At 38.8% G+C, this 20,000-nt stretch overlaps 1 protein-coding gene across 1 annotated transcript in view; it reads left to right on the top strand.

Moving 5' to 3' along the window:
* Positions 1-9,244, top strand: part of clcf1 (cardiotrophin-like cytokine factor 1) — a 13,915-nt gene extending 4,671 nt beyond the window's left edge. The window contains exons 2-3 of the mRNA XM_043233190.1: positions 3,316-3,476; positions 6,773-9,244. Of these exons, the coding sequence (XP_043089125.1) occupies positions 3,316-3,476; positions 6,773-7,621 (1,010 nt within the window). The 3' untranslated portion in view covers positions 7,622-9,244. The remainder of the gene's footprint in view (positions 1-3,315; positions 3,477-6,772) is intronic.
* The last annotated feature ends 10,756 nt before the right edge of the window (positions 9,245-20,000 follow it).

Below are 20,000 nucleotides of genomic sequence, written 5' to 3'. Positions count from 1 at the left end.
GTTTCGGCCGTTTCCGTCCCGGCGATGCACATTCGGTCGTTTTCTTTTAAAAAAAAGTCTAAAACGATTGATTGATGCTGAGAGAAAGAGAGAGGGATCTCTTCTGTATCTCAGTTGCCTCTTTTTTAGAGAGAAAATGCCACTGGAGAACCCTTTTTGGTTCCTCAATGGACCCCTGCAGCGACCGGTTCCTAAAAGAACCCTTATTTATAGAATATTTAAAGAATATTATTTGTCTGAGGATATGGTTTAATGGATATTAAATGGTCCTCATGGAGCCATCGATGGCAAAAAAAGAGCTCGTATTTTTTCATGAAGTCTCAAAAGAGATCTTAAGGAGCATGTGAATAAAATTAACAAACCTTTTTTTTCAAGGGGCGTAAATCAAATTAAAGCTCTCAAACTCTTAAAAAACAAAGGTTTAAACGGGGGTTTCTGCAGCGAACGCCGCGGGAGAGCAGTTTTTACCTTTTCAGCGAGCCGTTCTTTGTTCTTTGCTTTTTTTTTTCCACCATTTCGTCCAACTGGATTCTTTATAGAGCTGCTGATGCCTTCGTTTCTATACGACAGCCTCCTTCTCTTCAGAAAGGCGACAGCAGAAACATCTGAGATGATCTTAATGCTTTAATGAAGCACAACGGAGTCGTCCGAGCCCTGAAAGAGAAACCCCGGAGCAATAAAATGTTCCTCGGGGGGCACTTATCCAGTTATTCGCTGCAACAAAAGACAGTTCTAATAAGAATAAGATGCGTGTCGGTGTTTATCAGACTTTAAGGGAAGCTTTCAGCGTATGTGATGCATTGCTGAACTCTTCCACACCCTGCTGCCGATCTAACCTGGTCAGGTTTGGGTTCAGGTGGAGATTCCTCGCTCTTGGAGATGAGTGAACGAGAGAGAGAGAGAACAGAGAGGAACGGCTCTGAAAAGAAAAACTGGCAGGGCTAATCGAGGTTAATAAGCTGTTGTTATTTTGGCCTCGGGCGAAAAAGAGATAAACCACTTTAAAGACGGGGAAGAAACGTAGGCGTGTGTGAGAAGATCAAAAAAACAACCTGGAGAACTTCGACGGGAGGAATACGAGGGGAAGGATAGAAACCCGGGGGAAGAAAGGGTCGAGGAAAAACGGACGCGAGGAGAAGAGCGGAGATGAAAAGGAAAAGCGGAGGGGAGGAGGCGCGCATATTTCACACCTGTTGAAAACACAATGCCTCGAACAAGTAATTACACATCTCCGCCGTGTTCCTCTGAATGCTTGACACAGAAAAGAAAGGGAAGAGAGACACGACGTGAGATGTGTTTGTGCCGGGCGGCTCCCCGAGGCTCACACACACTCATAATGGGAGCGCTGCGTGACCCCGAGAGAGTTCGGAGGCTCCTTCTCGTCAGATCCCATCTTCTCAGTGTGTGCTCTGCTGTGTGAGAGCCTCTGGATGAGCGCGCTCACACACACACACACACACACACACACACACACACACACACACACACACACACACACACAACACACACACACACACACACACACACACACACACACACACACACACACACACACACACACACACACACACACACACACACACACACACACACACACACACACACACACACACACACACACACACACACACACACACACACACACACACACACACACACACACACACACACACACACACACACACACACACACACACACACACACACACACACACACACACACACACACACACACACACACACACACACACCACACACACACACACACACACACACACACACACACGCACACACACACACACACTCAACGCCAGTGTAACAAATGCACAGGTCTGTGTACAGGCATGTATATACACATAATCCAAAACAGAAAGCTACAAACACACACACACACATACATACACACTTACTCCAAAACAAAAACACGTCCCAGAGCAGACCACACGCACACACACACACACACACACACACACACACCCCTGAGCTCAAAACACACACACACACACACATCCACACCTGAACTTAATCAAACACACACACACACACACACAGACACACACCCCTAAGCTCAAACACACACACACACTCCTGAGTTCAAACAAATACACACACACCTGAGCTCAAAACAGACACATACACACACACACACTCCTGAGCTCAAAAATACATTCACACATCCACCCCTGAGCTCAAAACAAACACACACACACACACACACCTAAGTTCAGAACACACACACACACACACACACACCCCTGAGCTCAAAACACACACACACACCTAAGTTCAGAACACACACACACACCCCTGAGCTCAAACACACACACACACATCCAACCCTGAGTTCATAACACACACACACACACACACACACACACATCTAAGTTCAGAACACACACATCCCTGAGCTCAAAACACACACACTTGTTGTGTTTCCATGTTTTCTGGGGACTCTTCTTAGGTGTAATGTTTTATTCTCTACAGACTGTATGTTATTGTTCTACTCCTCACAGGAAACTACTCACATCTTTAGATTTTCAAAAGAACTCACTTTATATGATTTATAAACGTTTTGAAAAGCGGGGAGATGACGTAACATCCTGAAAAGTCACCTTTACTTATAATACCTGTGTCATTATACACATTTGTGTCTTCATATGTCACACACACACAGAAAGTACTGTTTGTCAAATGATTAAAGTACAGTTAAAAAACACTTAATAGAATCTCGAGTATTTTGATTTAAACAAATTGAGTTTTTTTCGGAAATTAAATGCACGAACTGCTAAAATACTGAAGCAAGCCACATTTAAGCAGTAGAGAGCAATGGAAACCTAAGCTTATAATGCACCGTGCATAAAAATTATTTAAACTTTTTATGACCCGTTCCGATACGAGCATAAATCCCTTTAATAATCCTGCTCTATCTCTCCAAACAGACTCTAGCAGAGACGGTAGCCGAAGCCAGAGGAAGCCGCACGAAACCGAAGCCTCTGCAATCAAAACATAACATAAAACTAACTATTTTCATTTCAATACCTCGGAAGAATTACAGCTAAAACCACCATATTACAAAATTTCGCTAAAATGACAGAGCGTAATTTGCGCTAGGGCTCAGAACCCAAACATTTACCCAGAGCTGATTGCAGACAGACTTTCTCCGCTCGCTGTTATTCCTCAAACAATATCGCGCTCCTCATTTGGGGATTTTTTTTTTAAAAGAAGTAACAGGATTATTAAAGCGCTGCGTGAAATGCGCGAACAGAAATGCCCAGAAAAGAGAGCTGGAGATGAACCGGTGGGTTGTGTTTCCAGCCGATCAGGTGGCGCTGCTGCTGGTGATGCTGGCAGCGGGTGGCTTCACTCAGGTCCTGGACCGAACGCTCATCCTTTCCAACGAGAGGAGCTCCATCGAGAGAACATACGAGCTGACCAAATACCTGGACCACCAGCTGAAAGAGATCAGAGACACTTACGTGAGTGTGTGTGTGTGTGTGTGTTTTATCAGTGTGTGGCGATAAATGGGACGCTTTTGTTTATAGATGTTTTCCTGCGAATGCTCTTCCCAGATTTGTTTATCTCCTGAATGCATATAGTTTTAACCGCACTGCAAAAAAGGATTTTCTTCCTTATTATTTTGCCTCGTTTTCGAGTATAAATATCTACAAATACTCAAAATGACTTGAGATGTTATGTCTTGTTTTCTGGAAATAGCATTCAAATTTGGTTTGGTTTTGCTTAAAACAAACATTCGTCTTAATTTTAAAACGCTCACGGTGCAAATAGAAGAATCTTTTCTGTTTAAATGATTCCATAAAGAACCTTTAGCATTAACATTAAAGCTTCTTTGTGGCGAAAGGAGGTTCTTCGGATGATAAAATGGTTCTTTGTGGAACCTAAACTGGTTCTTCTATAACCTCACTGTGAAGAATCATATAAACCCTTTCATTTTTAAGAGTGCACTGGGAGATATTTTTGCTGGTTTTAAGCGAAAACGAACAAAATTTGGATAATATTATGGAAACATAATACCTTAAGTCAAGTAAACGATTCAAATAGCAATGGCAAAAATATCATTTTTTGCAATCTAGTCTCCTATCTCACCTAACTTTTGTATAGACGCCCATTTAAATAGTTTGATAGTACTCTTATGCACTGTGTTCACTTACTATTGACACATCCAGGCTTATCCTTATTTTAACTAGCTTTTAGTCAACATTAACTTGGCATGCAATGAAAAGCCACCTTGTCTGTTTACTAAATGCATTTCTAAATTAGATTTGAATATAAACTTTTCCTGTTATGCCTTCCGATAACCAACTATTTAATAAATTGTTCCCTTAAATAAAGTTTTACCTGATGTTTTACCCATGATTTTTAATTAAAGTCAGAGATCTTCCAGTAAAACGTCAGATTTCTCTTTAGTGGTGCACGCAGAACGTTTTTTAAACGAATCGATTATTTTTGCTAATATGTCACAGATCTGTTACCGCTTTCGTTTCAATGTGGCGTTAAAGACGTCGTTCCACCCAGAAGTGAACATCGTCATTGTTTACTCTTACGAGGTTTCAACTTCATTTCTTCGGTGAATCATGAAACGTTCTGAAACTGTTTTTGGTGACTGTTTATTTTCCACCGTGTCTTCTTCGTGTCCCACAAAACAAACTAAGTCATAAAGGTTTGGCTCAACACGAGGGTTTTGGGTGGATCTATCCCTAACAGGCCAACAATAGCAATACAAACATCCAGCATCCCCTTTCTCATCAGAGACAGATGTAATATTTAAAATGACATTTTCAGTCTAGTATGGAAGCCGCTGTTGAATTAAAATTCAAATAAAAAATTGCAAGTTTGCATCTCGCAATTCTTACGAGGACTGCATGAAATAAACTCATAATTGCAAGTCAGAATAGCAGACTATTTAAACTCACAATTCTGACTTTTTCTTGCAATTCAGATTTTTTTTCCCTCTCAGAATTGTGAGAATAAACTCCAATACGGAGAAGGTTATATCTCAAAATTCTTTTTAACTCACAATTGCATGTTAAGCCAGAATTACTAGATACAAAAAAACGTTTTAGTGACCAGAACCATTTTTCTTAGTGAGAAGATCCTGAATTTTTTCCCCCATACAGAGAAGCTCATGCAATGGAAAGATTCCATGGAACCATCACCAACAATAAAGAACATTCATTTTTAAAGTGACAGTTCACCCAAAAATTGCAATTCTCTCATCATTATTTGCTCTCAAGTTGATGGTAGCCACTGACTAGCATTGTATTTTTGGTCCATACTATGTCAATGGCTAGTAACAGTCAGTTGTTTGGTTGGTTTTTGCTTTTTGTGTGAAATCAACAGAACAAACTAACTCATTCAGGTCTGGAATTGGATGAGGAGTAAAGAATGACAAGAGGTTTTTTTTCTGGCTGAACTGTCCCTTTAAGAGCACTTCAGAACAGTGGTTATTAACCCCTAAACGCTGCGTATTTTGCGAGTGTCCTTTGTCTGACCCATTTCAGGTCTCGGAGTCTCTGCTAATGAGCTGATGATTCGAATCAGATGTGTTTGATTGCAGTTTTAATCAAACACACCGGATTCAGATCATCAGTTGCTTTAGTTGTTTAAAAATTACAAAATCGATTTTTTTAGGAAGCACATAACCAGCCCGTGTTCAAAACTTCCTCTTTACCAATGGTAAGCTTATTATGTCCTTATGTCTCTTCTCTAAGGAAAATCATACATAGCCTTTTCACATAATAATTAAATTTAATGGGGGATTGTAATCCAGAAAGTCTGTTCAAACATAAGTGACTGAAATTAGATTGTTTTCTAGTTTTAAAAATGTGCATTTGATAGCCTATGTGGAAATATGTATTTTTTGTGTTTTAATTATTTGTATTTTTGAGTATGAAATGGTGTGACAATTAAATTAGACGGTACAGAAATCAAACTCTAATACACACTACACATTGTTTATGTAAAGTATTACAGTAATAATAATTTGCTCGGTTTGATGCAATATGAGCTAACCAGTCGGTAGTGCAATTTATTGTGGTGCTTTTTATCTCAGTTGGTCAGAACAAAAGTGGCAGACTTGTTACCTAATGTCTGGTGGAAATTAATATTTGGGATATATATTCCAAGACGTAGGCTAGAATATGTGATTCTTAAGTACAGTATCCACACACATTCCTCAACATTAGATTTTTCCACGCTGGAAATTATGGCGGCGCACAACCCACACGAAAAAGATAATTGCGCAAATAACTACAATTGCAATGGCAACAAAGAGTTACAAAAATGTTACAATAATCAATAAACGGATGAGTCTTTAGTCCGTTGCTAAAAGCCACATCAAGCTAAATAACGATAAAATTAACGATACAGTTCAACTAATCATTCTCAATATTAAAGAACAGAAACGTCCAAAACAACTACTATAACGATAAAGGCACAAAAACACAATATCATTGGAATCATTTTCAGAACGAGCCAATCGGGATCCATCCTGCTAGCACGAGTTGGAGAATTTAAAGAGGCAGATGCGTGTGACAATATCGTAGACGCTAATATCTCTATCGCTATCGTGCTCGATGCTAACGGGCTTCAACTCGAGTGGAAGAGTGAGTGAAGGGAATGGATAGAAAACTGCGTATTATATGCACACAAGTTTTTGTTTTTATCCGCACACTGTTTATATAAACAATAAATAATAAATATTACTTAAATAGATGACCAAACTCTAATATGCATCTCTGGATTCTGTCCTCAGCTGTCGTATCTGGGTCCTCCGTTCAGTGACCCCGGTTTCTCTCCTCCTCGCCCCAACAGCTCCTCTCTGTCGGTGCCTAGCGCGGCGACCCGGGTGGACTTATGGCGCGGCCTGGAGAACGGCGCCCGACTGGCGCAGAACCAGCGGGCCTACAGCGTCCTCCTGTGTGCCGTGAAGGAGCTGGCGCGCTCCACCCTGTGCCCGTACCTCCAGAGCTCACTCATGCACTTCTGCTCCGGCCTCAGCGGCCTGCTGGGCTCTATATCGGGCCTGATGAACGCCCTGGGCTACACCAACCTCCCGCCCTCCACGCCCGCTCAAGGGTACGCCCCGCTTCTGTCCTCGCAGTTTCTGAACAGCCCCGCTCCGCTGCGGAGTTACGAGCCTCGGCCGGCGAGAGAGGGAACGACTCGGGCGGATCTGAAGAGAGGCAGGCGAGGACGGAGGAAAGAAGGAGAGAGCTGGGCTGCCAAAGAGGAGAGAGAGAAAGAGGAAGGGATGGAGCGATGGGGGAAGCGGAGGAGACTGTTGAGCGTGGACGAAGAGAAGACGATCAAACTCAACATGAACTACACGACTCTGAAATTGGGAAAGCAGCCTGTGCTCTTCTCGTCTCTTCAGCATCGGCGGGCCGTCCGGTCCGCTCACGCCGGACTCTCTCCGCTCTCGCTGCTTTATCAGTACGGAGAGGTTCACACTTTGCTGGCGGCGCCCATCTTGTCGTCTCATCCCGCCTCGAACGACTTCTCCAGGAAGGTGGAGGGATTCTGGGTGCTGAGAGAGCTTCAGAGCTGGCTCTGGAGATCGGCCAAAGACTTCACCAGACTGAAGAAGCGGCTGCGCGCTTGAGGCCGTGTTTCTAAAAACCTAGCGAGCTGCCTTCTGACAAAATTTCGCAAACCAAAAAAGTCCATTGCGATGTACAGTGGTGGTCAAATTAGTGCATTAGTATTTCCAGCAGTTAAAAAAATAGCGTTAAATCAATTATTTATTTCTTTTGCTGTAGTGCAAAACATAGAAATAACTGACTTGTCACCATTTTTTTAGCTGCTTAAAATACTGGTGTCCTAATCATTTTGGCCGTAACCAGCTGTGAGGTCCCCGAGGTCAGGACCTTGGTACGTTTTCAACATTCAAAAATAGAATCAGAAGTTCTCTAGATGACTAACTAGCACTTTAAAACTCATCTTGTGAGTACCTGCATGCATAAATCAATTTAGACGGTTTAAAAAAAGTAGTGTGAAAATGACAATGACTAGTGATTAATTGTGAATGCAACATGAGAGAGAGAGAGAGGGAACACATGCCGTGTTGCCAGATCCTGTTTTTACATGCATCTTTAGACTTGTTTTTTCCACTAATTGTGATGCTCTAAGAAGGAAAAGAAATGTGAAGCTGCAGTTTAGAGTCGAGAGTGATGTCCCTATCTTTATTTCGGTTTTTGCGATTTTTGTTTTTGCTTGCTACTGTAGCAATATCTGGCAACACTGGCACTGACAATGTAATAACATAAAAGCCCATGGAGAGCATGGCACATTGTTGCTGGCTGGATAACGCATTTGATAAGAAAAATGCAAACACAAAGTCATGCCAAAACATTCATAAGAACACTAGACAAAGTTCTTATCAGATAGCAATGCTTGCTAATGAAATGTATTACAGTAATAAATACTGTTAATAAATAGCAAACACTAAACCTATAGTAAAGCATAAACAAATTTTGAAGCAATAAATAAGTTAATCTTCATAAATCAGAAAAAAAACATCTACGTGTGTATCTCTTTTAAAGTGTGTATGTGACCCTAAAGCAGAAAACCAGTCACATTTTTTCAAATTGAGATTCATACGTCATCTGATAGCTGAATAAATATTGAAGTATGGGTTGTTTGGGACAGAAAATAATCGGTCAAGATACAACTATCTGAAAATCTGCCTTCCGAGGGTGCCAAAAAAAGCAAAAATATTGAGAAAATCACCTTTAAAGTTGTCCAAGTTATGCCATTATGTCATTTACGGTAGGAAATTTACAAAATGTATTTATATAGTCATAAAATGATCTTTATGTTGTGTTCGTCACATATCTCTCAGTTCTTCGCTCACACAGTCACGTCCAAAGCAAACAGTTCTCCGTTAGACCAAAGGCTTGTTCGCGTGAGCGAGCTGAACCTGTTGTGAAATCCGCGTGGGGAGATCAGCTCGCTAGGTTTGGGCAGAGAGCGGAAACAGACTGATTCACGGAGATCTGAGGATCTCGGATGGTCACGCTTTGCACTAAATCACCAAACAGAAAAGAGAGCGCTCTTTGAGAGCCAGACGTGATTCAGCAGAAGGAGAGTGAATCACGCTCGGCAGCGAAAGTGGAGGAAGTGTGGCATAATCAGAGAAACAATGGAGAGGTTTTTTCTTTTCTGCTGCCTCACAAACTGAGTCAGTAATGCCTCACTGACACTGGCCCGTCTTTTTCCAGACACACTAATACACTCCTACACGTTCGGAAACACATGCACAGATCTGATGTTCAGATGGCGCGTGCGGACGCGAAAGGAAACATACGAAAATGTATTATACAAAAAAAAAAAAAAAAAAAAACCTGCATATTTTTAGGCATGGTACCAGGGTGATATTATGTTTTCTGGAAATGTACAATGGTGAAATCATGGTATTTTTGTAAAAGCAATGAAAATGCCATGGTGCATGATCATAATTCTGTACCGTGGTATATTTCGAATGACTTTGGCGTTACTATGTTTTTGAGCATTGAACCATGTAATACTGTTTTTTAATGTAAAATAGTAATATTTTGGTGAAAACATTGGGTACTATTTAAATACCATAGTACATGAATAAGGTCATAATTCAGTACCGTGGTATATTTCGAAGTACTTTAGCATTAGTGTGTTTTTGAGCATTTTTAATGTAAAATAGTACTACCATCAAGTGAATGAGATCATCATTTTGTACTATGGTATATTTCAAAGTACTATGGTATTTGTGGATGGCACCGTGGCATTACTATGTTGTTGTTGTTGGGTATTTTTATGGAAACATCGGGTACTACGTAAATACCATGTTATGCGAATATGGTAATAACTTAATACCATAGTATCTTTCGAAGTACTGTGGCTTTCCTATGTTTAGCATTGAAGCACGGTCATACTGTGTTGTTGTTTTTAATGAACAATGTTGATACCGTGGTATTGAGTACTAGGTATCAAAGGGTCGTGATTTTTGGGCATGGTAACATGATAATAGCAGTACGTTTGGAGTAACATGTAAAAGTACTACTGGTAGGCTATGTGGAAACAGTATTCCCATGCTTTTCCATGAAAGCTACGCGTTCTTGAAGATTTATTGGGGTGTCACGTAAATACCACAGCATGTAATAATATACCGAGGTATGCATCTGAAACTCCAGTGCATCTTCAAGAATGTGTGAAACAACAAAAAAGTACAATAATACAACGTTTCGGAAATGTACCACGGTATTATTGTGTTTTTGAACAGCATGGCAATCACACTGCACCTTGGAAAGCCCTTGTGTATTAATATGATATTCATACAGTCTGTTCATATAGTATATCAAAGTACTACACTATTACCATTCTTTTACCACGATGCCGCCACAGTTTTTCTTTTTCTCCACAAGCGACCCGAGTTATAATGCAGAGAGAGAGAGTGTATAAATAGGAGTGTTTGTACAGTGATTTCTGTATGTGTGTATATGTCTGTTATATTTATTTAATACTATTTATTTCTCCGGGGGATGACTGTATGGTGTCACGTGGTTATTTTGCAGAGTACAAAAGACCTTTACTGGCTACACTATGGGTGTGTGTGTGTGTGTGTGTGCGTGTGTGCGTCTTACCCCTTGAGGAAAAACCAAAGGGGCTGCGAGAATAGCGAGAGTTTTATTCGTCTGTCTGAGCTAAATTTATGACCACTCCGTTCTTTCATGTAATCCCACATCCTCTCATCCCTCTCTTCCCCTTTATCTCTCTCTCACGCCTCTCCTCTTCCCTAGTGCTCACCTACTGACACACACACACACACACACACACACACACACACACATTTACTTAAATGGGAACATTGCAAAGACTTCTATTGTTTTCATATAGTTACTAATACTATAACAGATAATCCACGCCCTAATCCTTACACAAAACGTTCTGCTTTTTTTCCATTTTGCTTTATTTTTGTGCAGCTTTTAATCGGTGCCTAGGTTTCCAAAGTGAGTTTTTGTCAGGTTTAGCCGGCAAAATATGTTTAAGCTGATATGTAGAAACACATTCATACATCAGATAAAAAAAATGACATTTCACACTGACGCTTATGGCATAAACATCGCAGCGCAAACACAATCAGAGAGCATTAAAAGGAACGAACGCTTGGGTGCTTATTGTTTCTTTTCCTCAGGCTATGTTTGGGGTAAAATTAAAGGATCAATGAGAATCTGTGTTTCCCTTTGAGCAACACACCTGCACTGGAGTTATCACGGCCCCACCACACCCACACACACACACGCAATCACACGCACACACACAATCACACACACACACACACACACGCAATAACACACACACACAATAACACACACATGCAATCACACACATGCACAATCACACATACACACACAATCACCCTTGCACGCACGCATGCAATATCACACACACACTATCACACACACATGCAATCATGCATACACATATGCAGCCACACTCCCACACACACACACACAGCAATCTCATACACACACAATCACAAACACACATAGGGGTGTGACACGTTCTTTTATGCTCAATTATCACAAATTACGGGAAAAGATGAGTTTAGTGAGGGGAACCCACACACACACACACACACACTCATTCACACAAACACATGGTCGAAGACTCAGCGAAATGCGTAATGCAGAGTCCAGTCAGCTTCGGCCCCTGAATAGATGACCACACATCAGCAACAAAGACTGCATTGTGTGCCTGTGTGTGTGTGTGTGTGTGTGTGTGTTCATCACGTGCTGCTTCTCTGAATGTGTGTGTGTGTGTGTGTGACTGTTTATGTATCTGCGCGACTGTAAAGTAAAGTAGTTTTGTTTTAGTTTAAAGGCCCCTCTGAAGTCGTGCCTGGATCTTTCTGCCATCTGTGCTGCAGAGCTCCAGTCTCGCTGCCAATCACTCACTAAATCACTCGTCAGTCAGCACTTCATCAGCACTAGACTATTTAGTGCGTCTTTATCGCTCCCTCTGTTCTCATTCAGCCCAGGTGAAAAAAAAAGTGGACGTGCTCTGTCTTCGCACACTAATAGGAAGTTTACATAAAGTATCATTTTAGTACGGTCAGCTATTTTGTGACACAATGAATATGAGCTAAAATGTGCTTTATGATCTGAAAAATGTATTTAGTTGACGCTCGTAGTACACTTGAGTGTATGAAAGATGGGTTCAAGTGTACTAATAAATACATTTTAAAAATGTACTCTGGATCAGTCGTAAGAGCGCAGCTATATTTGTAGCAGTAGGGAACGTATTACGATAAGATTAAGATACATTGATAGAATTAAGATATAAGTAAAAATCATGTTCCTTGAAGATATTTTGTACATTTTCTACCTTAAATATATGTAACCTTTTAAATTAGTAATACACATAGCTAAGAACTTCATTTGGACAACTTTAACGTTGATTTTCTCAATATCTTCACATTCCAGATTTTCAAATATCTCCGCCAAATATTATCCTTAAATCACGCCTCAGTGGAAAGGTTCTTTGTTCAGCTTTCAGATCATGTATAAATCTCAATTTTAAAAAAAACGCCTCTTTCTTGTGGTCCTGGGTTACATTTAGTTCACGTCGTCCCAAAATAGCAGAGTTACGTCGTTTAATCTCAGTACTAAAGTACAAAATTAGTGCATGAAAATACAGCACTTTATGAACAATACAGAAGTGTACTTTCTTAAACCTGGGTGATCAGAAGATCAGATCTAGGATGGTTTCCATGCAACATTTTATATTTCTGTATTTTCTTGCTCTTTCTCTCTCTCTCTCCCTCGGCCTTTCTCTTCCTCTCTCTGTCTCTCTCTCTATTTCTGCTGTTCTCTCTTTCTGTCTCTCTCTCGTTCTCTCTCTCCATCTTTCTCTCTCCCTGTCTTTCTCTCGTTCTCTCTCTCTTTCTGTCTCTCTCTCGTTCTCTCTCTCCCTGTCTTTCTCTATCTCTCTCTCTCTATTTCTCTCTTGTTCTCTCTCTCTCTCTCTCTCTTTCTCTCTCATTCTCTCTCTCTCTCTCTCTCTCTCTCTCTCTCTCTCTCTCTCCGTGTCGAGTCCTGATCACCTGCAGCACATAAAAATTCCTTTTTTCTCTCTCCAGAGGATTGCGCCGATGCCTAGGGAGTTTCTGCATTCCTGTTTCTCTCCCTCTCTCTCTCTTTCTGTCCTCCTCCTCCTCCTCCTCCTCCTCCTCCTCCTCCTCCTCCTCCCTCTGCTTTGTCTCGGCCTCTCACCTGAAGCCCAGCCCTTCCTGTTCCTCCAGGATCCCGTCTCTGGCTGCAGGGCTGGGCCGGTCTCGGTGCGGGGGAAACCTAGGGCACAGGTTGACTGATTTATTGCCTAATCAATTGATCCTCCCAGATAAGAGTCGGTAACCACAGTCACCGTGCATTTATATTATGTGAGTGTTGCCCTCGAGGAAAAACAGTCTTTAATGTACCGTGGCGTGTTTTAGTGTTATTCAACATGCTTTCAGAAAAGATTATGGGTGATTGTTTTGGATCGCCTACAGAGAGTTCGGTGTGTGTGAATGTAGGTGAATGAGTCAACAGTGTGTGTGTGTGTGTGTAAAGTTTCACCGTGAGCTGCTTGCTATCTAACGCCTACATATATAGACAGCATCTTAACTGAGTGACTCCTCCGAAAAGGGCCGGAAAGCTACCTGTCAGCATTCACCTTTGATCAGAATACAGTAAAAACAGCAATGCAATTAATAGCTAGGTATATTTTTAAAATGGGATCAAATCTGAATTTTCTGCATCATTGCACCAGCCTTCATAAATCATAAATCATAATCATAATAGTTCTGTGAAAACATGACCAAAAAAAAGCTGAACGATAGTATTAATTTCTTATTTAAAAAAATTAATAACTAATATAAAATTAAAATGACCCCAACCATAACGTAAGTTATGTGTCATTCAAATTAAACAATTAATATAATAATTCTATAATGTATTATAATACATCAAAACATTTTTATTCTCTTTCCCACATACTTCTCTAGATTTAAAAAAATGTCAAATAATAAAATTGTTGTTTAAGTCACCAAAGTTGCAATATAATTTAATACATTTATTATTGAAAAAATATATACATTTTGTTGCTAGGTGCTTTCTGAAGAAGAAGTGAAGGAGATGCATATGATTTAAGCTAAAAGCATCTTCTGCGTGTAGACAGCTCGCAGGATTCAGAGCAGAGCCGTTCTGAATGAAGATAAACTAGACGATAGAACTGAAACACATCCTGGCAGCTTCTCAGAAGAAAAATACGGTTTGCACGTGTTGGAGTGTGTGAGAGGAAAAGGTGACGGTGTGAAGCCGTGCCAGAGACTCTGAAGTGAAGGACGCGCTCGCTTTGACGAGCGCCGAGACGTTTGTCTGTGAGTGAGAGGTAAATAAAAAGCTTTTAGTGTCAGAGATTACGGTATCTGATCCGTCTCTCCACGCACGCACGGGCCTATTTTTGGAGGCTTTTAAAAGTTCCCAAGAATCCCCAACGTAAACGGACGAACTGCAGCGCTTTCTGAAGATCCGGATGAGCGCGAGATGTTCCTCCATTCCGTTCTGCTTCTCCTCTTTCTCTTTTCGCCTCGGCTCTATTGTTTTTCCGTGACCCAAACACGAGCTGACAGGTGAAGAACGGCTTTCTCACGCGGCGAGCGATTGCTCAGAGATTGCGGCTCAGTTAAGAAGAAGACATTTATTCTATATTTTTGGTGGGTGATATATATATATATATATATATATATATATATATATATAATGCATATAAACAATGTAGCATCAGCGTCCCGCGAACTGCATTTAAATTCCAAATATTCTCTATAAAGAGGCTTTGTTGTTTTTAACACGGTTGGGACGCGACCTTCTCGAACGCGACCCGGGTTAGAAGTTACGGAGAAACATCTCGCCTTGCGCTTGCCTTTGAATCCGGCGACGTGTGAGGAGTTTGTTTGCGTTCCATTCGTTTGGGAACCGTCAAGGTGGAAACATGTTGAAAGGATGAGAAGTCAGCGGAGCCTCCTTTAATGCTTGAGCGATGCTGTTTGGAGTCGCACACCTGTTTTGGAAGCAAAGGGAGCCACACACACACACACACACACACACACACACACACACACACACATATATATAAACGCACAGCCCTACGTAAAGTTTGGGGAAGCAATTGGGCTGTAATTACAGACATGTGTGGACTCCGAAGGTAAGAAGTCATGCGAGCGTGACCTTTAGAGATCTTTACGGATGCAGACTTAAAGGCAAGAGTGAAAGAGTTAAAGGCTACTGACAGACTGTATATATATACATACCGCTGCAAACATATGTTAGAAAGTTCTCCTGTCAGCTTTACTAGACAAATTGAACAAAACAATGTTCGCAGAACCTTTTTTTTTTTCTCGAGCACACAAACCAATGCGCATTTTGACCCTTTCCATGTAAAACAGGACTTAAAATTCATAGCTAAACAGTAGTTAATATTAATAAATATTATGTGCTTATATAAAATGTTTTACATTATTTTTTACATTATTACATTATATACGATATTAAGCGCATCGATTTGAGAACGTCAATCCAGTTATACTTTATTTCATTTAAACCAAGGCAATGATGCTCATTTTCTCGTTTCATTTAACTCGGTGTACTACGAAAACTAAAACGATTAAAACTCAATGAAAATTACACATTTAAAATACTACGAACATCGCCAACAGAATTACTAAAACTTTATCCAAAATACAAATGAAAACAGAAAAAAGTTATAGTATTTTATATATAGCTATAATAGTATTTTAATGATTATTTTCATTATATAAAGATGAATAAACTTTAATAAACTGAAAATTATAATAATAAAAAACATGGAATATATTTTATTTGTTATTTATATATATTGATACTTATATATATATATATAATATATATATATATATATATATATATATATATACTTTATAATAATAATGGAATATATTTTATTTGTTATTTTATAAGTTGAGACTTTAAAGATGGAAAAAAGGGGGAAAAAAACTCGAACCAAAAGGGGTTTGCAAGCAAAAATAAAAACGAACAGTTATTATTATAGCTTAGCCAAGCTGTATGCTAATATTTCCCAGTGTTTTATATAAACTGATAAGATTAGCAACAAAGTTAAAAAGAAAAAAATGCTTATATGCTACTCACCATAAGATATATTTCCCCCCAAATCCGTCTTTAATTTGTTATTTATTCGTTATTTTGGCTATTTATTCGTTCAGGGTTTTTGACGATCAGATCGAAAAGGTGACCGTTAGTAACCATAGCAACCGGCGCGCCTCAACCGGATTCATCCGCGCGGAGCCGAAGCACACCTCGCGCGAAAACAGCGCTCCTCCGCTCCGACGGTCCTGCAGTTTCCCGCAGCCGCCGCTAGAGGACCGGAACTTACGTCATGGCTATAATAATACGTTTTTGTTAATTAAATTAAAGTAATTGTAGAACAGATTTTAATATGTAATTTATTTTAATGTAAATGTACAATAGAGTGTCTAATAGGCCTAATTCAAATCTAATAAAAGTGTATTTTTCAATCAATTAAAATATATATATATATATATATATAGAAGGCTACTACTAATGCTAAAAAAATAAAATAAATAAATAAGTTTTATATATATATATATATATATATATATATATATATATATATATATATATATATATATATTATATATTCCAGATAGCTTATGCATATTTTCAAAACCTCACTTATTTTTTTAATAAAAGTGTATTTTTCTCAATTAAAAAAACATAGAAGGCAACTACTAATGCTAAAACAGAAAAATAAATACATAAATTATATATATATATATATATATATATATATATATATATATATATATATATTATATATATATTTTTTTTTTTTTTTTTTTAATTAATTTTTTTTTATTTTTATATATATATTTCTTCCAGCAGCTTATGCATATTTTCGAAACCTCGCCTATTTTTTTTTTTACTTTCAAAAATCCCAGAAGTGCACAATTGCGGAGCGAAATATCACAGCCACGTCTCAAAAAAAAAAAAAAAAAAAAAACATATTAGCAAACAGCTTTGCCGTAATATTAACGCACACAGAGAAAGGTGTTTGACGAGAATTAGTGCGTGCTTCAGCCGCTTTCAGAGTCCTCTTTCAGAAACGGCGCGACAAGGAAAGATATTAAACGCGTAATAAAACCTAACGTGCCTACAATTGGACGTAAGTGTTGTATATCGTCAAGATAACAGGCTGTGTTAGAGACCCGGCTCCGCGTGCCGTCACCAACGACCAAACTCGATGTTTCTTGACACGGGGCTGTTATCTTGTCAGAACTCATTGCTAATCCGCTCCAAACGGGCTTTTATGGCAGCGGAGCCAGAGCCGGATCTCAGAGGGTTTCTGTCACAAACAATCACACCATCAGCAGAAAACAGTCCACGGCGTTTCCAGAGACCGAGCAATAGAGTATGTGTGAAGAGTTTATGAGGCCTGACTGTGTGAATGACACCGCTATTGTTCTTTATCCTCGGGACGGGATTTTAATAACACCGTTTCAGACATTCAAGACACCTTTTGTTGTTTTACAGTTTAACCCTATCCTACACATTTCCCCTTCGCGTTCTCTCCTCTTCCACCGTCATCCATCATCCGTGTCGCTGGAGGTCATCCGTCAGCCTCCACCCGAACGCTCTCGAGGATTTAACGACGCCGATGATCCCGGGGTTCGTGCGGGTTTTCAGCACTTCATCACAAAAACAGAAGAAGAAGGAGGCAGCAGAGTATCCGGCGAAATGTAGCACGTTATCGTTTGGCTTATTTTACAGTATTTACAGCTTTGCTTCGTCTAACCTTAATTTGCTTTGAAAATGTGGCTGGAAAAGAATATCATTACAACTATAAACACCTTTAAAAAATTACAAAATCATAAATTTGAACTTATTTTTTTACTTATTGTACAATATTTGCATTTTTAGCTTAACTTGATTTACTATATATATATATATATATATATATATATATATATATATATATATATATTCAGTCACTTGCCTTTTAATATTAATTTTTCTTTTTATATATATATATATATATATATATATATATATATATATATATATATATATATATATTCAGTCACTTGCCTTTTAATATTAATTTTTCTTTTTAATATATATATATATATATATATATATATATATATATATATATATATATATATATATTAAAAAGAAAAATTAATTAACTTTAAATAAAGCACTTTATTCAATTTATATATATATATATATATATATATATATATATATATATATATATATATATATATATATATATAAATAAAGTGCTTTATTTAAAGTTGTAAAAATGTGATATATTAACTAAAATAAAATTATATGTTTATTGTTTAGCTCAACTTGATTTACAAAAATGGCTAAAACCGAAATAAAATATCAATAATTCAATTAAAAAATCTGTTAAAAAATTTACAAAGACAACTGAATTACCTAAACTTTAGTTAAAAATGAAAAAAATATTTAAATATGTTAAACACTTTTTTTTTTAAACGTAACCTGATGCATTGTAGGTTTTTGAGTTTTCTGAATAAAACAGCTCTTTCTGTTTCCTGGCAACTAAAAAAAAAGGCAAGGCAAGTGATCTGAATTAAATAAAATGACATGTAATAAGTCCAAAGTAATCTTTGCTTTATTTATAACCGATTCAAATTTGATGAATATAAAGACGTTGCTCAGAAACGATCACTCAAAACCTTTTTGTCGTTATTTATCATTACGAAAGCACGTTTTTATATATTTTTTCCTCTAAACGAGAAAACATCAAGATAAGTCAGTAAACACAAAAGTTAATATAGTCTTTGGAGCAATCGTAAAGTATTTCTAAGCGCTCGAAAGCGAGAAAACGATATTAATCAGTTCAGCACTCAAAAAAAACAAGTTCTGACAACAAATTCAGCATGCGTTTACTAAAAGAGCGAGGTTAAGTCAAAAAGCACAACAAGCTCCAAGTGCTGTGAAAAAGTGAAGTGTTCTGGTGCCACCGTGTGGACGTGAACGTGCTGTGGCCCCTGAGAGCCGACCGGAGCCCAGCGGGGCCCCCCGCCGATCCTCCGAGGAAATCACAATAAACTCAAGTCCCGCCTTTCTGCCTTGGAAGTGGAGTTGGTCTTTTACTGAAGTTTTACAATGAAACTCAAGCTCGGCCAAACTCCGAACGTTGCCCGGGGACGCAAATTAAAACCACATGAGAGGGAACGCGAGCGAGAGGGAGATGTCTGTTTATATGTTCGTACTGATTGCAGTCTGGTCATCATTAAGAACAGAGAAATTGAGGAATGATAATAAGGCCTAATTTGAGAGGAATTTAAATCTCATCAAAGCCTTTGAGGCCGTTTGTTAGGTGATCTGTGTTTGTAAATCATAAACATAAAGCATAAAGCGGCCGAGGAGTCGTTCCTGTGATCTGCTGAGGCGAGATGCTCGTTTGTGATGCGTTTCAGCCAAGTATCGGAAAATTCGTGCTCGCTTCAGATTTGCACCATTTCTGAACGAGGCATTAAATATTAAATCGACTCTTAAAAATAGTTAACCGCACGATAGAAAAACTGCATATGCACATCTACATGATATAAAATATTGCTAAATTATTGCAAACATTTGCTATGTTTTACGTTTCACGGTAAAGCGGTATTTTACTTTTTTCGATACAACTGTAAGTTACCGTCTGCAAAAACATTACTTTATTAAAAATGCTACTGAATTGAAATCAAGCATGATTTTTGACCCAGCACGCAATACGGTAAAAATGTGTCATATTTGTCAATAAATGCACGGTAAAATACCGTAAAACTGACTAACTGACTATTTTTTTATGCTTCGTAAGTCGGTTTCACGATATTTTACCGTGCATTTGATTTAGATTTTTTTCAAGGC

Source organism: Puntigrus tetrazona, unplaced genomic scaffold (genome assembly GCF_018831695.1).
Source record: "Puntigrus tetrazona isolate hp1 unplaced genomic scaffold, ASM1883169v1 S000000769, whole genome shotgun sequence".
Lineage (NCBI taxonomy): Eukaryota > Metazoa > Chordata > Actinopteri > Cypriniformes > Cyprinidae > Puntigrus > Puntigrus tetrazona.
This window is presented reverse-complemented; position numbering and strand designations above follow the sequence as displayed.